Consider the following 19,202-nt stretch of genomic DNA (forward strand, 5'->3'; position numbering starts at 1 on the left):
GGAGGATACGACGCAGTGCCGAAGGAAGGTAAAGCACTGTAATACAGTGAGGTATAAAGAATAAGAATTGCCTTTATTACCCTTGGCCTTTGCCTTTGGCCTTAGCCTTAAGCTTTTGCCCTTAAGGAAAGAAAGAGAACTATTCTATAGGAGAGAGGAAAGGTCTATATATAGGCCTTCGTAGGCCTACTGTGGGTCCTGTAGGCCCTGGAAGCCCCTATACCACTTTGGGGTATTTGGTGGGCTTAGGTGGGTCTAGTGTAGACTCACGGAAATCCATAGAACTTCGGTAGCAGAGGTGCCCTATAAATCACACTATTGTGGCAACTTACTACGTAAGCCTGTAGCCACTTTAGAAGGTTCTAGTATCCATTAACTAAGCCTCAGGCCACAGTAGCCCTATAAGCCTTCAAGGGTCCCTTGTAAAGAATATTCTAAAGGGATCCAAGCCGGGAAGTTCCATTACTGCTTATAGCAGTACTGCCCACTGTAATATCAATCTGTAGGGCAGTAAGTAGGGCACTTAGTAGTACCCACACATCAACAATAAATATATAATTTAAAAGAATTCACAATAAATTTAAAGTATACTTTTCAGAATAAAATAAGTATGAAAAGTATAACATTAAAGTAGTATTAAATTTAGTAGGAAAACTTATCACTACTTGATTATTGAGAATAATAGAAAAAATTTATAATCCTAAACTGTTTCACTTTAATTCTTTGAAAGAAACTGTTTTTATATAGGGACCTACCTAGTCAGGTCCCTATAAGTAAAGATTAATATAAGTAATGAAAGTCTTTCAATTTATATTTTAAAATATCAAGGAATTTTTACTACCAATGAAAAATAGATTATCCTTCTTCAAGAATTATAAAAGTGAAATTATTAGTAATATAAGTAAAGTAGTAAGTAAAAGACAGTTCTTTTTAAACCTTTTAAAGGAAAATAAAATTTAATAATAAATAATTATTAGTAATTACATTACTTATAAGTAAATATGCCAAAGTATATAATAATCTTAATAGTAATCCAGAGATACACATATTAATTAAGTAGTATTTTGAGACTTATTTATTATAGTAAGTCATTATTGTTAAGTTTATAATTAGGTAAATATAAACTAAGGTTATTATAATAGAAAAAAATGGATTAGCGGTAGTAGTTATTTAGGTATAGAAACTTTTTGAATTAAATACTTTTTATTCAATATATACATAACTTTACTAATAAATAAAAATAGATAAGCCGTATTTTAAAGGTAGTAATCTAGTTTAAGTAGAGAGTATAACAATAATATTAGAAAACCCTAACATGCCCTGCCTACCTTATCAAATTTAATAAACAGCTTAATTAAAAGTAAAAAATTTATAAAACCCCAAAATAAAAGTAATATTTTTAGTACTCTTAAAAAAAGACCAAAAAATCGTGCCTTATAAAAACCTAACCGAATATAATAAATTATTGAGCTAAATTAAATTAAAAATAATAAATACTAAAATAAAGACTAAAGATATATTAATTGATAAACTTTTCTCTATTTACATCAGAAACTCCTAATTATAACAATAACGAAGGAATTTTCATAATTTAGGTCCTTAGTTTGCATTTTCTTACTATTATTAATAAAATATAAACGATTGAAAATAAATTAAACACAGTTACCTTTATAATATTTAGCTTTACTTTATAAACTAAATTGATATTTTATCAAAATAAAACTAAACAAAAAACATCAAATCATGAATAACTATAATCTAGACCCTACTTCATAAAGGGGCCCCTTATTTACAGGGACCTAGCTCACTAGACTTCTATAAATACAGTATAGTACAGTATAATTTTTATTTGACTTATTTAATAAATTAATACACCTAACTTCCAGCATTATTGAGTTTTATTATAATAATTAATTAGTAGTATGATATATTGCATATCTTTAACTTTATAATATTAATTAAATTCCTTATAATATTTTAATTTTAATTTTAATTTTAATTTTAATTTTATTGTCAGGGCTTGATAGGTAAGTTCTGAGACAACGCAACAGTTATACCATACCAATTGATTTAATTGTAAGCTAAAGAAGAAAAAGCGAGGAAATTCCAACAGTGCTTGCAAAGCAGAGCTTTTTGACAGAGCAAAGCTTTGACCACTTGCTCTTGCTTCTAGAGTCCCAATTGCCCCCGTGGCCCGCACGTGCCCGGTATCCAGTCCGTCAGTGTCAGTGTCAAGCCAGTGCCGTAACATTTATTTTTATTTTTATTTTTTATAGTATATAAAGTTACTATTAAAGTATATTTTATATTGCTAGCATTTCAATAGTTTTTCTTTAAAGTTAAATTATATATAAAGATAGCTAGAGCATTAACATCTAGTTATTTTATAACTTGAAAAAACTTTTATAAAAACACTATCTACCTATATAAATTTAAGTTTTTATAAATAGAGAAACGTATCTAATATATCTTTTACAAATAAATATCCAATTTTAGTAAGTACTCTTTAAAGGTTTTTTTTTAAAAAAAATTTAATGGCTGAGGTTACTATTAAACTTATTTTCGATGCCTTCAACGTGTTTTCTTTATAGCTTTTTTCAATGTTACCCCTTTCTTACCTATTTGTTCTGCTATGCTTTCTTCTGGCCCCTGATCGATAGACATTGTTCTTTTGTTACTGTTGCTTGCCCTTTTGCCCAGTGGTGGGTTCAGTTCTGAACCCCGAGCAACCGCTCCCCGCTTGACTTCGAACATAAGCCCATTTCTGCCTCAATCGGATATTACACTTTCCAGCACCACCCCCTCTTTTCTCACGGCACTTGTTATTAAACACTGGGAACTCAAATCACCGTCTATCCATAAAGAATGGAGCTGCTCCCGTCCCCGTCAGACCATGGTCGAGTACCACCGTTCCAAGTCATATTATCATCGACTTACCCATCTTAACAGAAGTCCTGCTTTGCATTCTGTTACATTGACGATGCCTTCCACGAGTCACATCAACATCTGGGCTGTTCTTGCTGCCACAGTCCAACTAGCTGCAGGCATTCCTTTGTCACCGGCCGCGGCAGACTGCAACCGCGCCGTTCTGGCAGAGGCAGCAGACGCCTATGTTGCTAGCCAGAAAGCTGGCAGCCTGGCTCCCCTGCAAGAATTTGTTGCCAGTGGTTGGGAGTACGAGGAGAACAACAAGCGTATTGATGCAACGAAGTCCGTTCTGACACAAGGATTGGCCATTGACCACCGACGTACCATCTATGACCTCGTCGACTGTGCCACATTCACCGAGCTCATTGCCGCAAACAACCCACAGCCACATGTGATTGGCACTCAAATCCGCCACGGTGCGGACGGCAAAGTAACCCTCATTGACAGTGTCGCCTCCACGACTGGGTCATGGCTCTTTAATGCTCAAAATACGCTCAAATACGCCCTTCAGGAGAAATGGGACATCATCCCTGAGGGAAAGCGGGACAGTAGAGAGAAGATCAAGGCGGCCGGCGACGCCTACATGTCGATGTGGGATGATGCCAAAGCCTCGAGCCTCGTCCCCTGGGGGGCGCCGTGTGCGAGGTTGGAGGGCGGCGCTTATACAGGCAGAGGTGATGAGGACACATGCAGGCAAGGAATCCCGACAAACAGTAGCCAGGCACCCAATACGCGCCGCCGCTATGTTATCGACGAGTCTATGGGGTCTATCAATATTCTTTGTGTTTGGGAGCACATGATGAACGCGGCCGACAGTCATGAATTCCGCCTTGAGAACGGAAAGGTACGATATATTCACACTATGACTGAGTGTGGAGGCCGAGTATGCAGGCTGTAGGGAGCAAATAGCGAACTGTAGAGGAGCAGCTATTATTCTGCTGAAGCATGTTCAAGGTCTTGTTAATCGATTGGTTTATGGTGTAAATTAGGTAGGCTTACGAAAAGCAAAAAAACCGAGATGCTCCAGGCTTTTAGAAAACCATGATGCTTAGTACCTGTGCTGTGGGAAGCGGCTATTCTCATTGTCAAGAGGGGAAGCCCCTGAATATATGTGAAACCTCAAGGCACATTTGGCATTTGTGTGATGGACCAATCCGGCCTTTCGTTATTCCGTCCAACTACCAAGCAACGCCAAGCAGATGCTGCCAAGACAGCTATTGTATATACACCACATAAGCATCACCCTCGTATCAGGCCCCCCCCCCCCAAGACCAGTATCATAAAACTGATACTACGCTAGATACATACATGCACGCTCAAATAGTGACCAAAATAACTCACTGCCTTCTTAACACCCAAAGAAAACCGATACATAGAGCTAAAACCTGCCCGAAATCAATCCATGTTTAAAGCCCCCCACTGACAGTGATAGCTACGAACAAAAACTGTGTCTGGACCTCACCAAAAGCTGCACCACCCTATATAGTGCTGGCAGAGATTCTCAAGCTTGGTAGCCTCAATGATCAGCTTATTAACCTGATCTTTAACAAGAAGCTCTTCGTTCGGCTTGAAATCACGACCCGTGAGTTTCTGGGAGACCCGGTCAAGCACTTCGACAGCCCGCGCATTTTGCACCTCCGCAATCTCGATGGGGCCATGGACACCGTCATTGGTTATGCTTGGGAGCGGCGCGGCGGATGAGTTTGTACGCGCACGGCTACGCGCCCCGGTCAAGCCTTCGGGACCAGCTTGAGCTGCCAGGAACTCAGTCGGGGCCATCGGAGCCTCCAGTATGGAAGGCCGACGCACCCGTGCTGCCTGGGGCCCGGCAATAGCTTGCTCTCTCTCCGAATTGAAATGTGGTCCAGCGGGACTGGCCGGGTTGGTAAGACGCCACGTGAGTAGCGGGTCGTGAATGAACTAAAGTTACGAGTTAGTACAAGACACGATATGTGGCTATAGGTGGTTCAACTTACAGCCTCGAGAACGGCCATAACGCTCTCCTTATTGTCACGCAAGACTCTCATCACGTGTTCGCATGTAATCCGGAAGCTGCCCTCGATGTTGCTAACCTCCATGGCATAAGTAAGCATGCGGGTAAGCCTAAAAGGCACCCGCTCCGGGTACTTCTCACGCTTCATCGCCACCTCAAAGCAGTCGCCAAAGTCAATGTGAATGATCTTGCCCGTGATGCGGTCCAGCATCAGGTTGCTCGGATGACGGTCGCCCAAGCCCAGGATGTACCCGACCATCGACATGACGCCGAGGGAACGCGTGTAATTAGTTCGCCTGTCTAACCAGGCTTCGGAGCTCTTGCTCTTCAGCCATAAGACCCGGTACAGATCCTGACCCGTTGTGTTATCAAGGGCATACCCAAACACTTCCACCTTCTGCATGAGTGTGAGGTTATCGTAGTCGGGCGCCATCTGAAGCATGATCCGATGCTCGATGTTAAGGAGAATCTTTCTTGACTCCCGATAATCACGGATAAGCTGGTGGATCGTGTCGCTGTCTGGGACCCAGCCGAGAAGACCCGAATTCTGCGACAGCGGAATAGCCGGGTAACGTTGGATGTTGAGATGGCGCTTGTAGCATTCCGAGTCGTTGGCCAAGAGCGTGTTGCAGAGGCCGAAGAGCTGCATGACACGCTCATCCTGCCTGATGTCCTCATGACCTTTGAGCAAGAAAGTGTACGTCTTACCGTCACTTCCAACAATGTCAAGTTTTCGCGGACGTTGCTTGCTGCTGATGACCGTAAAGGTGCCGTCAAAAGACATGATTCGGACAACCTCTTGGCCACTGCGATACGTTCCCGGCACCGCGAGCTCCAGGTCCCTGGCCTGGAGCAGGTCCGGAGAGCAGTAGGTCAGCTCCAGTGTGGTCATCTGTGGAAGCTGTCGGCTGATACGACGGAAAACCTGGTAGTACAAGTCCCAGGCTTGGTTCAGGTCATTGACGTCCTCTGTTTCGCGATATTGCCGGCACCACTCGCGAGCCTCACCCAGATCACGGCCGAACGTCTGTGTAAATGAAACCTCCCGGAGGGTTTGAGGGCCCTTTTCGAGCAGGTCGTGAAGGGGCTCGAGGGCATCAAACATTCCCTTGATATTGTGATCGCCAAAGTAGAGCCGGGAAGCCTCCTCCAGACCCTCATGCCATAGCTCGTGCCAGAGGACCGCGGTCCTAATAAGCTCGCGGCTCACCGTCTCTGCCTGCTCGACCAGCTTATTACTGTGCTGACGGATTGTCTCCATAATGAGGCTGGCGGTCTTGGACCTGCGCGTGCTTTGTCGCGACTTCATGGCAACCGTCAAGGGGTAGACTAACGCCTGGGGGTGCGCACGACCGACATCAGACAACAGAGCATGGATCGACGCCTGAACCTTCTTGTTAGGTTGGGTAATGCGAGCGATCAACTGTGGAATGACCTCAAGCCAGGTATCAACGCTGACACGACTGAAGCCCTCTGTCACAGTACTGGCGACATCGGGGTTGCCACCATATGTAAGCCAGAGTGTGAGCAAACGCAGCGTGTCTTGCAGAGAGCTTCCCGAAGAGAGCGAAATAGACTCGAAAAAACCATGCACAGCAGGCACGGCATACTGGATGATGACGCCGCTGTCTAGGTCCTTGCGAGATCCAAGGGCCTGCACCACTTCGAAGTTGGCCAAGGCCCAGGCATGCCAGGCCTTGTACCAGTGGCGATGATAATAGGTGGCCTTGTAGTAGCAGGAGAGGATGTCTTTGCGCCGTGTGTATTGCCAATCGTCCTTGTTCAGGGCAATCATCCAATCGCCCTGGCGGAGGTAGCACTTGGCAAGCAGCACCGTTTGTTCTGTCCAGTGACGCTGCACATCCGGGCTGAGTAATGCCGCCTCGTCGAACTCGGAAAAGGTAGAGGCCTGATGTAAGCCGTCAATTGCACCGTTACCGGCCTGGGTGGAAGCGGCTATTTGGTGTCTTGCGCTCTCTACCCTGTGGGCCGTCTCGTCAGTGAACTTGCGAAGGCAGTACAGCGTTCTCTCGGCGATGGTTCGGTCAGTGTTTCGCATCGCCGGCTGCAAACCGACCTCCCACTGGTACTTGAGTACTGCATACAGAACCGGAGACGCAAGTCTCTCGGCATCGGGGTCCATGGGGCGGTCGTGCCAGTGAGGGATCACTGTGTCCAGCGGCACATCCGACCCGATAAGCTGTCTCAGTGACTTCTCCGCCAAACCCATCCGTCCAGACTTGCGGCACAAGTTGGCGAACTTAGTCCACATGTGCATGTTCTCTGGTGGCGTGAGCACGAGCGACCGGAGTCGCAGCATGCGCTGCCATACCTCAACGTTTCGCTGGCACCCCTTGAGACGAGTCTCCCATGTTGCCCGCAAACTGGCTTGCTTTTCAGCATCGCACTGCTTGTAGATGATCAATTCTTCCAACTCTGCAAGCATCTGAACGCGCACAACAACTTGGTATGCCCTGTTGTAGGATTCGCTCACGAGGGCGCTCAGCTCTGTATCGAGACCTTCTCGAGCTTGGTCGATGCAGCCCAGGGCTTCTCGGAACTGATTGCGGTGGAGGGCTAAGATGGCGCCGAAGAAGGCGCGATCTGGTGAGAATCGTTTCATAGACTGCAGGTAGTTATCCATAGAGTCCCATTTCCCGAGCCCCCAGGCAGCCGTGGTGGCAAGGCCTGCGATCATGCGTTGAACCTCTGGTGCCGAGTTTGACCATGTCTTGCCAGCCAGCGAGGCTAGCGAATCCCACTCACCCAGCGCATGGTAGCAACGCATCTTGCCCATGACAATGTCGACCGGTGTGGGCTGGTCAGGCGGAAGCTCGCGTTCGCGTTGGCAGTAAAAGTTAAGCGCCTCATCCCAGCGTTCCAGCTTCTCGAACCAGCTTTCCCGCAGCGTGATCCCGTCCTTGTACGCCTTCACCTTAGTCAAGATACCAATGGCGGCATCGGACTGCTGCAACTGATTGTTAATCACAATCAGGGCTTCGACCGCGTGACTGTTGTGGTCCTGAAGAAACTCGAGTTCTTTGTAATGCAGCGCTTTGGCATAGGCGTGACATCTTGCCGCCTCACGTCCCAAGGTTCGAATGTCGATTGGTAGGGCCTTGTCATCATGTTCCATGAACTCGGCAAGGTTCAGCAAAAGGCCCAGAAGATCAGGAGGCACATTCTCGGATTTGATTGTGTTTTCGATGTTGGTGATCAGTTCCTCCTGCACGAGCATTAGTAAACTTGCCGGGGGATCGCGGCAACTCAGTTCTTGGCCTACCTGAAATTGTTCGTACAGCTCGCTCCAGCATGAGACGAAGGCAGAGTTGAAGAGCTCCCTTGCCAGTGGCTGATAAGTGCTTGCCAAACTGGCGCAAGCTCGGAGTGAGTGATTCGGGGACTCAGAAAGTAACGTCGTGCTAAACTTGCGGAACCACTCGTGCCAGTCGTCTTTAGTAGACTTACCCTTGGTTTCCCAGGCTTGCCGTAAATGCATGGGGTTGAGATCCAACTTCTTGGGCGGGCTGTTTTCAGAGGCATGAAGCTCGACTGCATTGTCCTCGAAGCGCGGCGCGAGGTTAGGCGGTAATGTTTCCCCTTTCTTGAGCTTTTCGACGGCCTTGTCATAGTTGGAGTGTTGGAGGCCGTATGTTGAGATGGTTTTGTGGACGGTGTGTTCAAAGTGCAAATAATCACGCCCCAGCTGCAACATGAGGGCACATAGCGTGTCGAGGGCAGCCACTCTTAGACTTGGTTCGTGGCTGGCAAGGACCCGGGTGAGGGGGTGGATGATTTTGGACGCATAGTCGTTGAGATTCACCATGCTCGAGAGCTTGCCAATCGTTTCAATGGCAGACTTGCGCAGAAACATGGGTTGGGCCGAGTTGTCGAAGAGACGTACCAACACGGGGATGATGAGGTGCATATACTCCTCGGCGCTTGAGCCGAACACTAGGAAAGCATGAAAGATCTTTTCGGTCGGTTGCCGCTTGGTGGTGGTGTCCTTTTCCAGCAAGCCGAGCATCATCGGGAGGAGACTGGCAAGGTAGACCTTGAACTCGCCCTCTAGGGAGCGTGCAATGGACTCGATCAACGACATGATGGTGGTCTGGAGCGAATATGTCGTGTCCCAATACTCCTGGAGAACCTCGATGATGTCCGGGAGGTAGACCCTGATATGCTGACGGACAATTCCAACAAGCCTACTAAGGTGGTTGAAATAGAAGTCGAGTCGCGTTTGGCTCGAGGCGCGGATCACGGCGATAAAGGCAGGCACCACACGGTCGAGGAACTGGACACACTTGAGCCCAAGCGTGATGAAGATGCTCATGATGGCATCCACCACGTTTCCGTGCCACTGCACCAACGACTGGTCTTTGAGGATCTGGAGAAGGGCATTAATAACAACGGTTGGGTAGTAGTCCTCCTGTGAAGGGGTTAGTCCGCCCATCATGAGGGACACATCAGTGAGTTGGGTTGCTTCGGTTTGCTTCTGTGTGCGCGGCGCGCGATCTTCGACCTGCTGTTCTGGAGTTTTAGCCTTGTTTTTCGACGTTACTTTGCGCTTCTGCTTTTCAACCACTTCAGGAGGGGAGTACGGTCCGAGAAAGAGGGCGACGTTGTCGTTCTCATCGTCCGAATCATCCGAGTCTTCCATGGTTGGAGTAGCAGAGGACAATGCGCTGAAATGGGCGTGGCGAAGGGGAACAAAAGAACAGTTGCGCTGTACCTGATATTTGTAGGGATCGAGTGCTCCCAGGATGCCCATCACCTTGATGGTTTCCTGTCGTAAAAGCCCGCGCTGAGGCTCGCCCCGGATGATGGACTGCAGGATCTCAAGAAGTTGGGGATACTCGAGGTAGGGTTTGATGACATAGCCTGTGTTACTGGCCAGCTGACCGAGGGTATGCAGGGCTGCCTCCCGTTTAACTGGTGCGCTTTGATCCTGCAATGCGTCAATGATGATGGGCATGAGATCCTTCTTGTAGTTTAGCATCTCTTCTCCACCAACGGTGCACAGTTCCCCGAGTGCTTGGAGGACAGTCGCAGCAACGGACGGGATCGGGTCGCGAGCTTTTGGCAGCAACACTTGGGTGATGGAGTTGACGTATGGTTTGACCAGCTCCTGAGCGTGCCGTGTGAGAAGACTGAGTAATCTCGAGCTTTCCTCCTTGCTCCGAGCCACATCTGTGTATTCAAGCTCTGTCAACATCTGAATGATGGTTTTTCGCAGCTGGGGGATAACATAGGCGGGATTGTGGCGAGCCAACCGGCCTATGATGGACACGGCCACCTCCCTGACGGCAAACTGTTCATCGTGGAGCGCGAAGAACAAGGTGCGTATATTCTCAGCCTTGGCGAGATGCTGGTCAAATCGCTCGTCAAGGGCTGCTAGCAACGTCTGCCGTATTTTGGGTTCGGGATCCGAAACACCCACAGTCAGGAGTCTCTCGATGACATCGGCGACCACTTGGAGGGCATGATAGCTTGTCTGGTTGACGATTGGGTCACGCACATAGAGCTGGCAGCAGGTGAGGGCAGCAGCCTCACGTGTTTCTGGGTCATCATCTTCGACGTATTTGATAGCGACGTCGCGGACGAATTCGTTCAAGACATGGCCTTGAAAATCAAAGCTGCCGAGCGTGTTGAGGGCCAACTTGACTTCATCCTTTGTCCGCTGGTGAGCAAGGGGGTCCTTTGGGTCTTTGGGAATATGAGGTATGGAAGCGAGCGAGTTTGGATGGGGTGCACCCAGAGGTCTGAAGGGTTCGCCGCAGAGAACTTTGCTCAGCATGTCCAACAGGCGCTCTTGAATGGTGGCTTTGACTGGGGGGATGTAGAACGCCATATCGACAAGGGCCTGTGTCAGTTTTGGCGTGAGCTCGCAGGCGAAGATGGGATCAAGAAGCGCCTCCATATACTTGCTCATTGTCTGACCCACGGCGACGGCCAATCGACTGATGCAGTCAAAAACAGGATCGACCGAGCTTCGTTTCCGGGACTGTACACTGAGACCCTCGCGAATATGGATGAGAACGCCGTCTAAATAGGGTGTGATTGCGCTCTTGACCGAATTGGCGATGTTGCCAATGGCAAGAAAGGCGTCGTTGCGGTCCTTGTCCTTCTTCAGCATGCCCCCAAGATACACCATAAACATGTGCAAATAGCTCGCCGAGAACTCTGTCGGTGCATAGTTGGCCAGGTCCGGGATCAAAAGCACAACCGTCTTGCGGATGGCGGGATCGCGCGCGTCTTTGTGGCGGAAGACAATCTCACAGGCCTCTTGGTAGTGAGCCTGCATGTACATGCCACCCTGTTCAAGCAGCTCCTTGAGCACAAGAAGCGAGGCATGGATAAACTCAACCGTGTTGATCTTGAGCCCCTTGATCGCCTCGTTGAGCATCTTGTCCATCCAGTCCTTCTTCAGCTCCTGGTCTCGCTCACGAATGATTTTGAAACAGGCGCTAACGGTCTCGCTGGCAGTCTCGCGAATCAAGAGACGGGAGTCACGAAGGCCAATCCAAATCTGTTCAAAGACGTAGCCCACATAGTTATACATCAACGTAGGCGTGTTTCTGGCCAGCTCGCGAAGCACCAAGACTGCCGAGTACCGCCGTTCCTCGATTCGGTCAGACTGTAGCCACTCAAGCGCTGTTTGAACTTCGGAATCGACCAGTTCGGAAATCAAGGAACCGCCTGGCTTGCATAGTTTTCCAAGGACGACAGCGGCCGGCTGCATAGAGTTGATATCGCGGCCACGCAGGATGCTGCCAATGTAGTTCTGGAAGCGGGTGTACTTCAAGGCTGGTTCTATGCCGTCAAAATCGACCAACGCATCCAGGATGTAAATTCCACCAAGACGGTCATACGTATCGGGACCTTGTATCAATAGATTCGTACGCTGATTGACATTATCGAAGAAGCGCTGGAACTGTTCGGCACCCATCTCTGATATCTCGTTAGTACCTAGAGTCACTCTTGTAACACAGACTTGGAAATAACCTCACCCTGCTTGGCAGCATTGACCAGGTCTCTGATTTGGCGCGCGGCCCGTTTCCTTTGGTTTTCATCATAGTTTCTGCAATGCAAGCCAAACATTAGCAAGAAAGCAGCATGGAGCGCTCAGCAAACGCAAACACGAACCGATTCCTGATCTCCTTGATGTGCTGGTCCAGCGAGGTAGCTGTCTGATCTTTGACGGCGGACATCTTGTCCAGCCCTGGCGGTTTCTGCCGTTCTCCTCCTGAGGGTAGTGGATGGCCTCGACAAGCAAGCGCTACGTCGATCGCCGACAACCCATAGTCGATCGACGAAGAGAGCCGCAAGAAGGGCCAGGTTTTTGGGCTGCGAGTCCGCTTCCAAAAGAGAAAACTTGGGAATGGCCGGGGGACTGTGGTCGTGAGACACGTCGCGGGAGGTCAGACTCGGGGTCTTTTGGGTGGAAGGCTGAGTGAGAGTATGGATGCTGGCGGGGACGGGGACGGCGTCCAAGTTATGTATAGGGTGCCACGGCGAGAGATAGAGAAGGAACTTCGTCGTTGGGGCCGGGCGCGCGTTGGGTTGAATAAATGCAGGCAGGGTTTTGAGACAAAGGTGGCTGGCTGGTTGAGAGGTAAAGTGAAATAATCCGCTGAGATGGCGTCGCAGGAGAGGCTGCATCACTTGCACCCTTCTAATGCTTGTCCAAACCAAGAAGCTTAGGTCGGACGGAGGAGTGGGTGTCGTCGGTCGGCAGCGCAGTTGAGTTGCACTGGGGCCCCACTCTTGCAACGCTGTCACTAGGGCGAATGCATGCTAGTGCCCGTTTTGGCGTGCTGGGAAGACGGTACTGGTTTGCGGCAAACCTGCCATGCTGCACTCCTCTACACCAAGTATTCAGATCCTCAACTTCAACTTCCCACCACAGAAATCAAACCCACTAGCCTTGCGCTCTCAACGAACTTACTCTTAGACAGCTCTTACCATGGGAAACGATGGAGGCTCCATTCCCAAGAGGCGTGAATTGGTCAAAGACGCAGCCCGCGCGCCAACAGTAAGCGAGCTCAAAGCAACCGCACACGAGAGTCTCAACCACGCTTGGACTCATGATCCCCTCACCTCGGAGCTTCTGGATCTCGAAAATGCCGTGTCTGACTGGCGTGGCCGCCTCTACAACTACGAGTCCATTCTCAAGGGCCTGATGCCGGGCGACAGCGATGACACCAAAACCACCGAGTCAGCGAACGGCGAATCCCCGGAGGCTACTTTCGCATCTACCGGTATCAAATCTCTTCGAGATATTGTTAAGCTTAAGGTCAAACGGTACACATCCCCTGGAACAAAGGAAAAGGGAATATGGGCCTGTCCGGTGACGCTAAAGGAGTTGGGGGCATCCACCAGATCTGTGTACCTTGTTCCATGTGGCCATGTCTTTGCCGAAACAGCCATCAAGCAGATACACGAAGAAGTCTGTCCCGAGTGTAGCGAGCCGTTTCACTCCGAGGACATCATCCCTATCTTGCCAACTGAGAAGTCCGACATGGAAAGACTAGCGGCAAGAAACGAAGCCCTCCGTGCAAAGGGCTTGACGCACAGTTTAAAGAAGGATAAATCATCCAGCAAAAAGAAACGCAAGGCCGACGAGGCCAATGGCACTCGGTCCGCAACAGGAGAAGAGGACACTGTGAAGGCAACGCCCAAGTCAGCCACCTCGCACCGGGTGAGTGGCATCAACAATGCCATGACAGCGTCGCTTACTGCCAAGGTGCTTGCTGAGCAAGAGGAACGCAACAAGCGGAGGAAACTGGCTGCTGCAGGGAGCTAACAAACAATGTATCTTTCAATTGTGCTTTGCAAGTGTCGCTATACGTAATATACCCAAATAAATACAATTTCACTATACACGCGCCTGACCACACCCTCCCCCATCGTGTCTCTCTATAGCTCGTCCTTAATCGGCACGCCGGGCTCCTGAACATCTTCACAGGCAGCTGGGGAGCCGACCTCCATCCTGTACACGCACTTCTCAGCCTCTACCGTGCGCCAGACCTCGTCTGTCTCAGCACAGCCAAGGTAAACGTCGGTTCTCCTGTTGGGCCCGTTCCAGCACCCCTGCCCATTCTCATACCGCAAAACCAACCTCTGACCCTTGCCCAGTCCCTTGCCGTCAAGTCTCTCTTCCTCATCCACAAACTCCTTGTCAATGCGCACAAAGTTGCCCATGTTGGTATTCCCATGACCCTTCTTACTCTTTTGGGTGGTCTTGTCGAACCAGCAGAGCTCATAGTCATATTCGCCAGCCTCACCGCTGATGCACTTGCCCTTCAGGGCACGGAAAACATCATCAGGGCCATAGTCCTTTTCGAGCTCCCGCTGCTCCTCTTCCAGCTGGCCCAGCTTTACCGAATGTGCATTCGTGGCAGAATCGCGGGCCTCCCTTGCGGCTGTGACCAAACGAGACTCTCCGCCACTGGTAGGGTTGTCAGCAAGGATGCCATTCTCGATCGCCCAAACCCGGAGGAGGTTGAGCTTCTGGTGAACATAGTCGCGGACTGGCACTGGAAGATAGGCCTCCCAGTTGTACACTACCGGTTGTTAGCTGAGCCTCCGTGTCTGAAAATTGGATGCAGGTTTGAACAACTTACCGACGTCAACATCGCTCGCCTCGCCAGTCTCAAACTCGGCCCAATTGATTCCAGATGTTTCACTATCCTCTTTTAGCACCTCCATGATATCGGAGTCGGCGAGGTCTCCCTTGGGCTCGCTGGGCTGTCCTGCAGCGTAGTCCTCCCAGGCCTTGACCGCAGCCTTGACGCCCTCATCGTTGAAGTTGGGATTGTACTCCTCCTTGAGCTTGGTGAGGATGTCCTCCAGTTGGTCGACCTTGTCTTGAAGATCATCCCGCTGGTCCATGACCTTGTCCAACGTATTTCGCAACTCATTGACGCGGCTTTTGGCCAGACCAACGAGAACACCCAGCTTGCCGCCCTGGCCTTCACTCTTGACGACCTTTCCTCTTTCTGAGCGTTCCACCTCATCAAACTTGGCCTGCATTTCTGCCTTCTTGGCGTCAAGGTCTCGCACCTCTGTCTTGAGGTTCGCAATCTTAACCTCCACCCGTCGGCGCAGCTCACGGGACTCCTTGACCAACGTGCGTCTCTTCTTCGCCGACCGCTCCTTGTTCTGTCTCCGTTGTTCCTCCAGACGTCGGTATTCTTTCCCAATAGCATCGCAACGGTTTTCACACTGGACACCACCGGCATGAGTGTTCTCGTCGCTGCCATCGCAACATAGCTCGTAGTCGCAGACGCCATCGTTGACGTACATGAAGGCGAGGTAGCTTCCAACATGGCCGGCATTGACGCACCAGAAGCCGGGGAGGGCGGCGGTTGTGTTGGTGGTGCCGGTTACGGAGCCTGGAAGCGGCTGTTCTGGAGATAGGGGGTCAATATTGGCGCAGGCGGCGGTCCCAGGTTCGTCTGAGCCATCGGGGCAGTCGCACGAGTTGTCATTGACCTGGGACGCCTTGAGGGTGATGGAGGGAATGCCGATGCATGTAAAGGTTGTTTTACTTTCGAAGAACTTGACAACTACGGCGGCACAAGACAGGTTGCTGTTAGCAGCAGCATCCCGACTGTGGCTAATGGAAGTGTCGACGAAGGGGACTTACACTCGGGTCCAACGCCCCGCGGCAAGCTCTCTGATGCAGCGAGACTGCCGTGAGCAATGGCGCCCAAAAGCGCCAATGCACCTGTCCTGCGCATTGTTCGGGGCCTGAATTGGGTAACGGGTGATGGGGACTTGTTGCTACCTTTTTGCCCCAGGGGATGTTGAAATCTCAAAGCCTCACTAGGTTATCAAGACTGGACGGAGCTGTGTCATCAAACTTGCAGTTCCAGCCTCGGACACAGGACAGCTTGCCAACTTCCCGCCCAGCCCCAGTTCAAGTTGCACTTGAGACACCTGGCAGCTGTCAGGGGAGGGGTGGCTGGTCACGTGAAAGGAGAACCTTGGGGGACAATTTGCCTGCCGGAACAGTGCTTATCTCCTAAAGGCCCAAAACGTGGGGTAACCCCACTAAAAAGAGAGATGGGCAAAAAACTCCAGCTCAAAGCTGCTGCCCCGCCATCTTCATCACGGACAACCCGCCGCTGACATTCTAGCTTCAACCGAATTCGCAAGCAGCAGTCCCGTCTGTACATAGCTGTATTCTCTTGTAGCGGCATCACATTTAGCATCATGCCGTCTTCCGGCGACGCTCTCGAAACACTCACCACCGTTGTGTCGGATGCGCTCACCCTCATCGGCCAACTTGAAGTAGTTGTTTCGGGTCTCAGCTCCCAGGAAATCAGTACCACAGCCTCCCCAGGAGTTCAGCAGTCGCCAGAAGGTGGTTCCCTCGATGCACTTTCATTGGCACACGATTCGGCTACCCTCATCAGAGCACACGCCACAAAGATCTCTCTTCTTATTATCAATGAGCCCTTCACGCCAACAGCCATCACCAAAGTTGTACGAGAGCTTATAGCTGGTCCCCTTCCTGGTTTGGCAGCTTCTGCCCAAGAATGCACAGCCAGACGGTATACACGGGCAATTCAGAAGGATCTGGCTTGGAAGGTGGCCCGCGTGCTCAAGGAGCTCCGTGACCTGCTATCCCAGATTCCCAAGGACGGGAAAATCCTGAAAGATGGCAAAAAGAATGCAGCGGCTGGTGCAGCCGGCGGCAAGGGCAGCATTGCCGCTACTGGTCTGTTATGGGCTGCGTGCGACGACCTGATGGCATTTTGCAAGCGGGGATTCGGCGGCAACTTGGTCTACAAGGTCGACCAGTTACGTGAGACGCTAAAGGATGTTATGGAGGAGTTGAAAGAGTGGGGCGAGGAAACAGGAGATGACGGGGATGAAGATGATGACGACGAGGGCGACGATGGTGTTGCAGGGATCACCAACAACCTTGGGTCTGCTTCCCTCTCTGCGAATGCAAGCACCCAGGCCATGTTGGACGACCTGATGAACTCTCAAAGTTACATCCCACGAGACGACCCACACAAAATCAGAGATCGTTTGGAATCATGTCTCAGGCGACTACGCCTGACCTCTTTACTTTACCAAGCTGCCGCTAAGCGCAGGCTCAAGCCATTGCCGCACACCCCTCCAACATCAGACTCCAATGTCCCTGCTCGCCTTGATGAAGTCTTGGCGCTTTTGAAGGGAATCCCAGAAAGATTTGGGAACCTTGCGATGGCTTTCTATGACCTTGATCCTGACGAGATTGACCGTCTAATGGACCAATGCTTCTTTGATGCATTTGCTGCCTCGGAGCTGCTCGTCAAACCATGGGATGGCCAAAAGGATGAATTCACCGACTGGGCCCTTAAATTTCAGGTAGAGATAAAAAAAAGCTAGATATTTTTGGCGATGAACCACAACAAGTTGCCATCCTGTGTCTCGCCTTTCTAATTTGAATGGTATCTCGCCATTGCCAGTCCTAAAGATTATGGTATTAATGTACCAGAACACCAATTGTTAATCGATATATTAATTTAAGAACCTATCACATTACGCTATACCATTCAACTGCGTGAGTTGTATTTTGAATCAGTAGCAGACCTTCCATCACGAAGTCGAGGAGCTTTGGTACAGGCATTGTCTTTGGGTTCTCATCTTAGATATCTTATCTTCTACATAATTCAAGTTTCTAAGACAAGGGAAAATAAAGAAAATATATGCTAGAGGTGTTACTCTAAATTAGAGACCTTAATTATCGTGCTTATCCCCCAGGATTATGTTGATCGATGTTTGTTGTGTGAACAATCAACCCCTGGGTCAGGGGCTAGTCTTGGCAGGGATAAAAAGACCCAAGGACTGCTTATACAAATGAAAGACATCCGCCACCAATTGCTTGCTGGCCATTATCATTCCCACCATGACAATTTTGTTGCAGCCTCCGCATGGCTGTTTGCACTTGTGGGTGAGCTGGCCTCCATGCCCTGGTGAAATTACGCTCCTTATATCACGAGCATGAAGATCACTAGATATTTGTTATATGTTGCAGCAGCAAACCTTTGCAGAAGTTTGAGTGGGTCTGAAGTGAAATCACCCCTGATATATTCCGAGAGTGTGTTATGAAAACACGAAGGTTGTCAAATCTGGAAGTTGTACTGCGATAGGTAGAACAGGCTGAAGTGTACCATGCAGTTCTTGTAAGGTATGCAGCAAGGCTCTGGGGAAAAGGATAGTTTATCTTGGGCGTCTGTCAAACTTGCTCCCCTGGCTTTGCTCGAAATAACTGGCTTAGTCGCTCAGCTGGATTGAGGGTCCATGTGTTATTCACCTGAAGAAGCCCCTCGCCTGATAGCCACATTGGAAGCTGCCAGACTCTGTGGTCGCGTATCATGTGTATGTCAATGCAAGACACCCCTCGCCTGATAGACGCATTTGAAGCTTTTGGACTCCGTAGTCGCGTACCGACAAGCTCTATACACCATAGCCGCGTATCAACAAGCCCTATACACCGTAGCCGCGTATCACCAAGCCCTATCCACTCTCCCCACGTCTCACTTCCGGGGACCACAGGAATAACGCTTCGTTATAGTCCTCTACACGACCAGCGAGAAAGAGTTTCATATTCTCAACTTGAGGCTTCGAATTCTACCCCGAGACCGCCAGCTCTAGGGACCCTTCTTCGCATCTTCAGTTCCTCACAAGCTCTAACTCCATCTTCAAGTCTTCCTCTTCTTCTGATTTATTCCGGGTTCGATTCTCTGAGCTTCGATCGCCAGCTCATACACTCTCTGTCTGCCTTTAAACCCCTGAGCAGATACAGCCCCGAGGTCCGCGTACCAATCTTTCATTCAACTTGGGCAGCTCGAGAATCAAGAACCACAACTGTCAGCTTTGATCACACCATCCTACAACTTCTGTTTCTCTTTTGAGTCTCTGAATTGATCCAAGCCAGTAGCTGATCGTTCACTTCCTCCTGAAGTTGTTCCGAATCGAATCAGACTTCACATCTTGACCACCAGTTCTCACAGCTGCTGCTCACCTTGCGATTTCACGGGCCTTTTGATTCTACAAGCAGATAAAGTTTCTACCCAGCCTTCAATACGATCCTGAGTTTGAATTACCCGAATCCAAGCACTCTGAAGAGCACGTTTCTCCAGCACCGGAAGCATTTCGACTCCGGTCTTGAGCAGTTGAACGACTAGGATCAAGAGAAGCCAACAGCAAGGACGAGAGGAGCAAGAACTTACGAGACAATCAAACCAAAGGTCTGAAGCTAAAGAGCCCAGTCCTCCAC

General features: G+C 49.6%; 5 protein-coding genes across 5 annotated transcripts; 3 read left to right on the top strand and 2 right to left on the bottom strand.

Moving 5' to 3' along the window:
- Positions 1–2,893: 2,893 nt before the first annotated feature.
- On the top strand, positions 2,894–3,826 carry PODANS_4_9620 (uncharacterized protein; the record flags this gene model as incomplete). Its single annotated transcript, XM_001903932.1, has 1 exon — positions 2,894–3,826. The coding sequence occupies one exon, from the start codon at positions 2,894–2,896 to the stop codon at positions 3,824–3,826; it is 933 nt and encodes a 310-aa protein (XP_001903967.1).
- Positions 3,827–4,386: 560 nt separating this feature from the next.
- Positions 4,387–12,022, bottom strand: PODANS_4_9630 (uncharacterized protein; the record flags this gene model as incomplete). The annotated part of the gene is made up of 3 exons (XM_001903933.1): positions 4,387–4,848; positions 4,905–11,870; positions 11,951–12,022. 3 exons carry the CDS (start codon positions 12,020–12,022, stop codon positions 4,387–4,389), a joined length of 7,500 nt encoding a protein of 2,499 aa, XP_001903968.1.
- An 865-nt stretch (positions 12,023–12,887) lies between these two features.
- Positions 12,888–13,727, top strand: PODANS_4_9640 (uncharacterized protein; the record flags this gene model as incomplete). The annotated part of the gene is made up of 1 exon (XM_001903934.1): positions 12,888–13,727. One exon carries the CDS (start codon positions 12,888–12,890, stop codon positions 13,725–13,727), a length of 840 nt encoding a protein of 279 aa, XP_001903969.1.
- A 113-nt stretch (positions 13,728–13,840) lies between these two features.
- Positions 13,841–15,666, bottom strand: PODANS_4_9650 (uncharacterized protein; the record flags this gene model as incomplete). Its single annotated transcript, XM_001903935.1, has 3 exons — positions 13,841–14,487; positions 14,548–15,492; positions 15,573–15,666. The coding sequence occupies 3 exons, from the start codon at positions 15,664–15,666 to the stop codon at positions 13,841–13,843; spliced, it is 1,686 nt and encodes a 561-aa protein (XP_001903970.1).
- Positions 15,667–16,141: 475 nt separating this feature from the next.
- Positions 16,142–17,308, top strand: PODANS_4_9660 (uncharacterized protein; the record flags this gene model as incomplete). The annotated part of the gene is made up of 1 exon (XM_001903936.1): positions 16,142–17,308. The coding sequence occupies one exon, from the start codon at positions 16,142–16,144 to the stop codon at positions 17,306–17,308; it is 1,167 nt and encodes a 388-aa protein (XP_001903971.1).
- Positions 17,309–19,202: the final 1,894 nt, after the last annotated feature.

Source organism: Podospora anserina, chromosome 4, assembly GCF_000226545.1.
Source record: "Podospora anserina S mat+ genomic DNA chromosome 4, supercontig 3".
Taxonomy (NCBI): Eukaryota; Fungi; Ascomycota; class Sordariomycetes; order Sordariales; family Podosporaceae; genus Podospora; species Podospora anserina.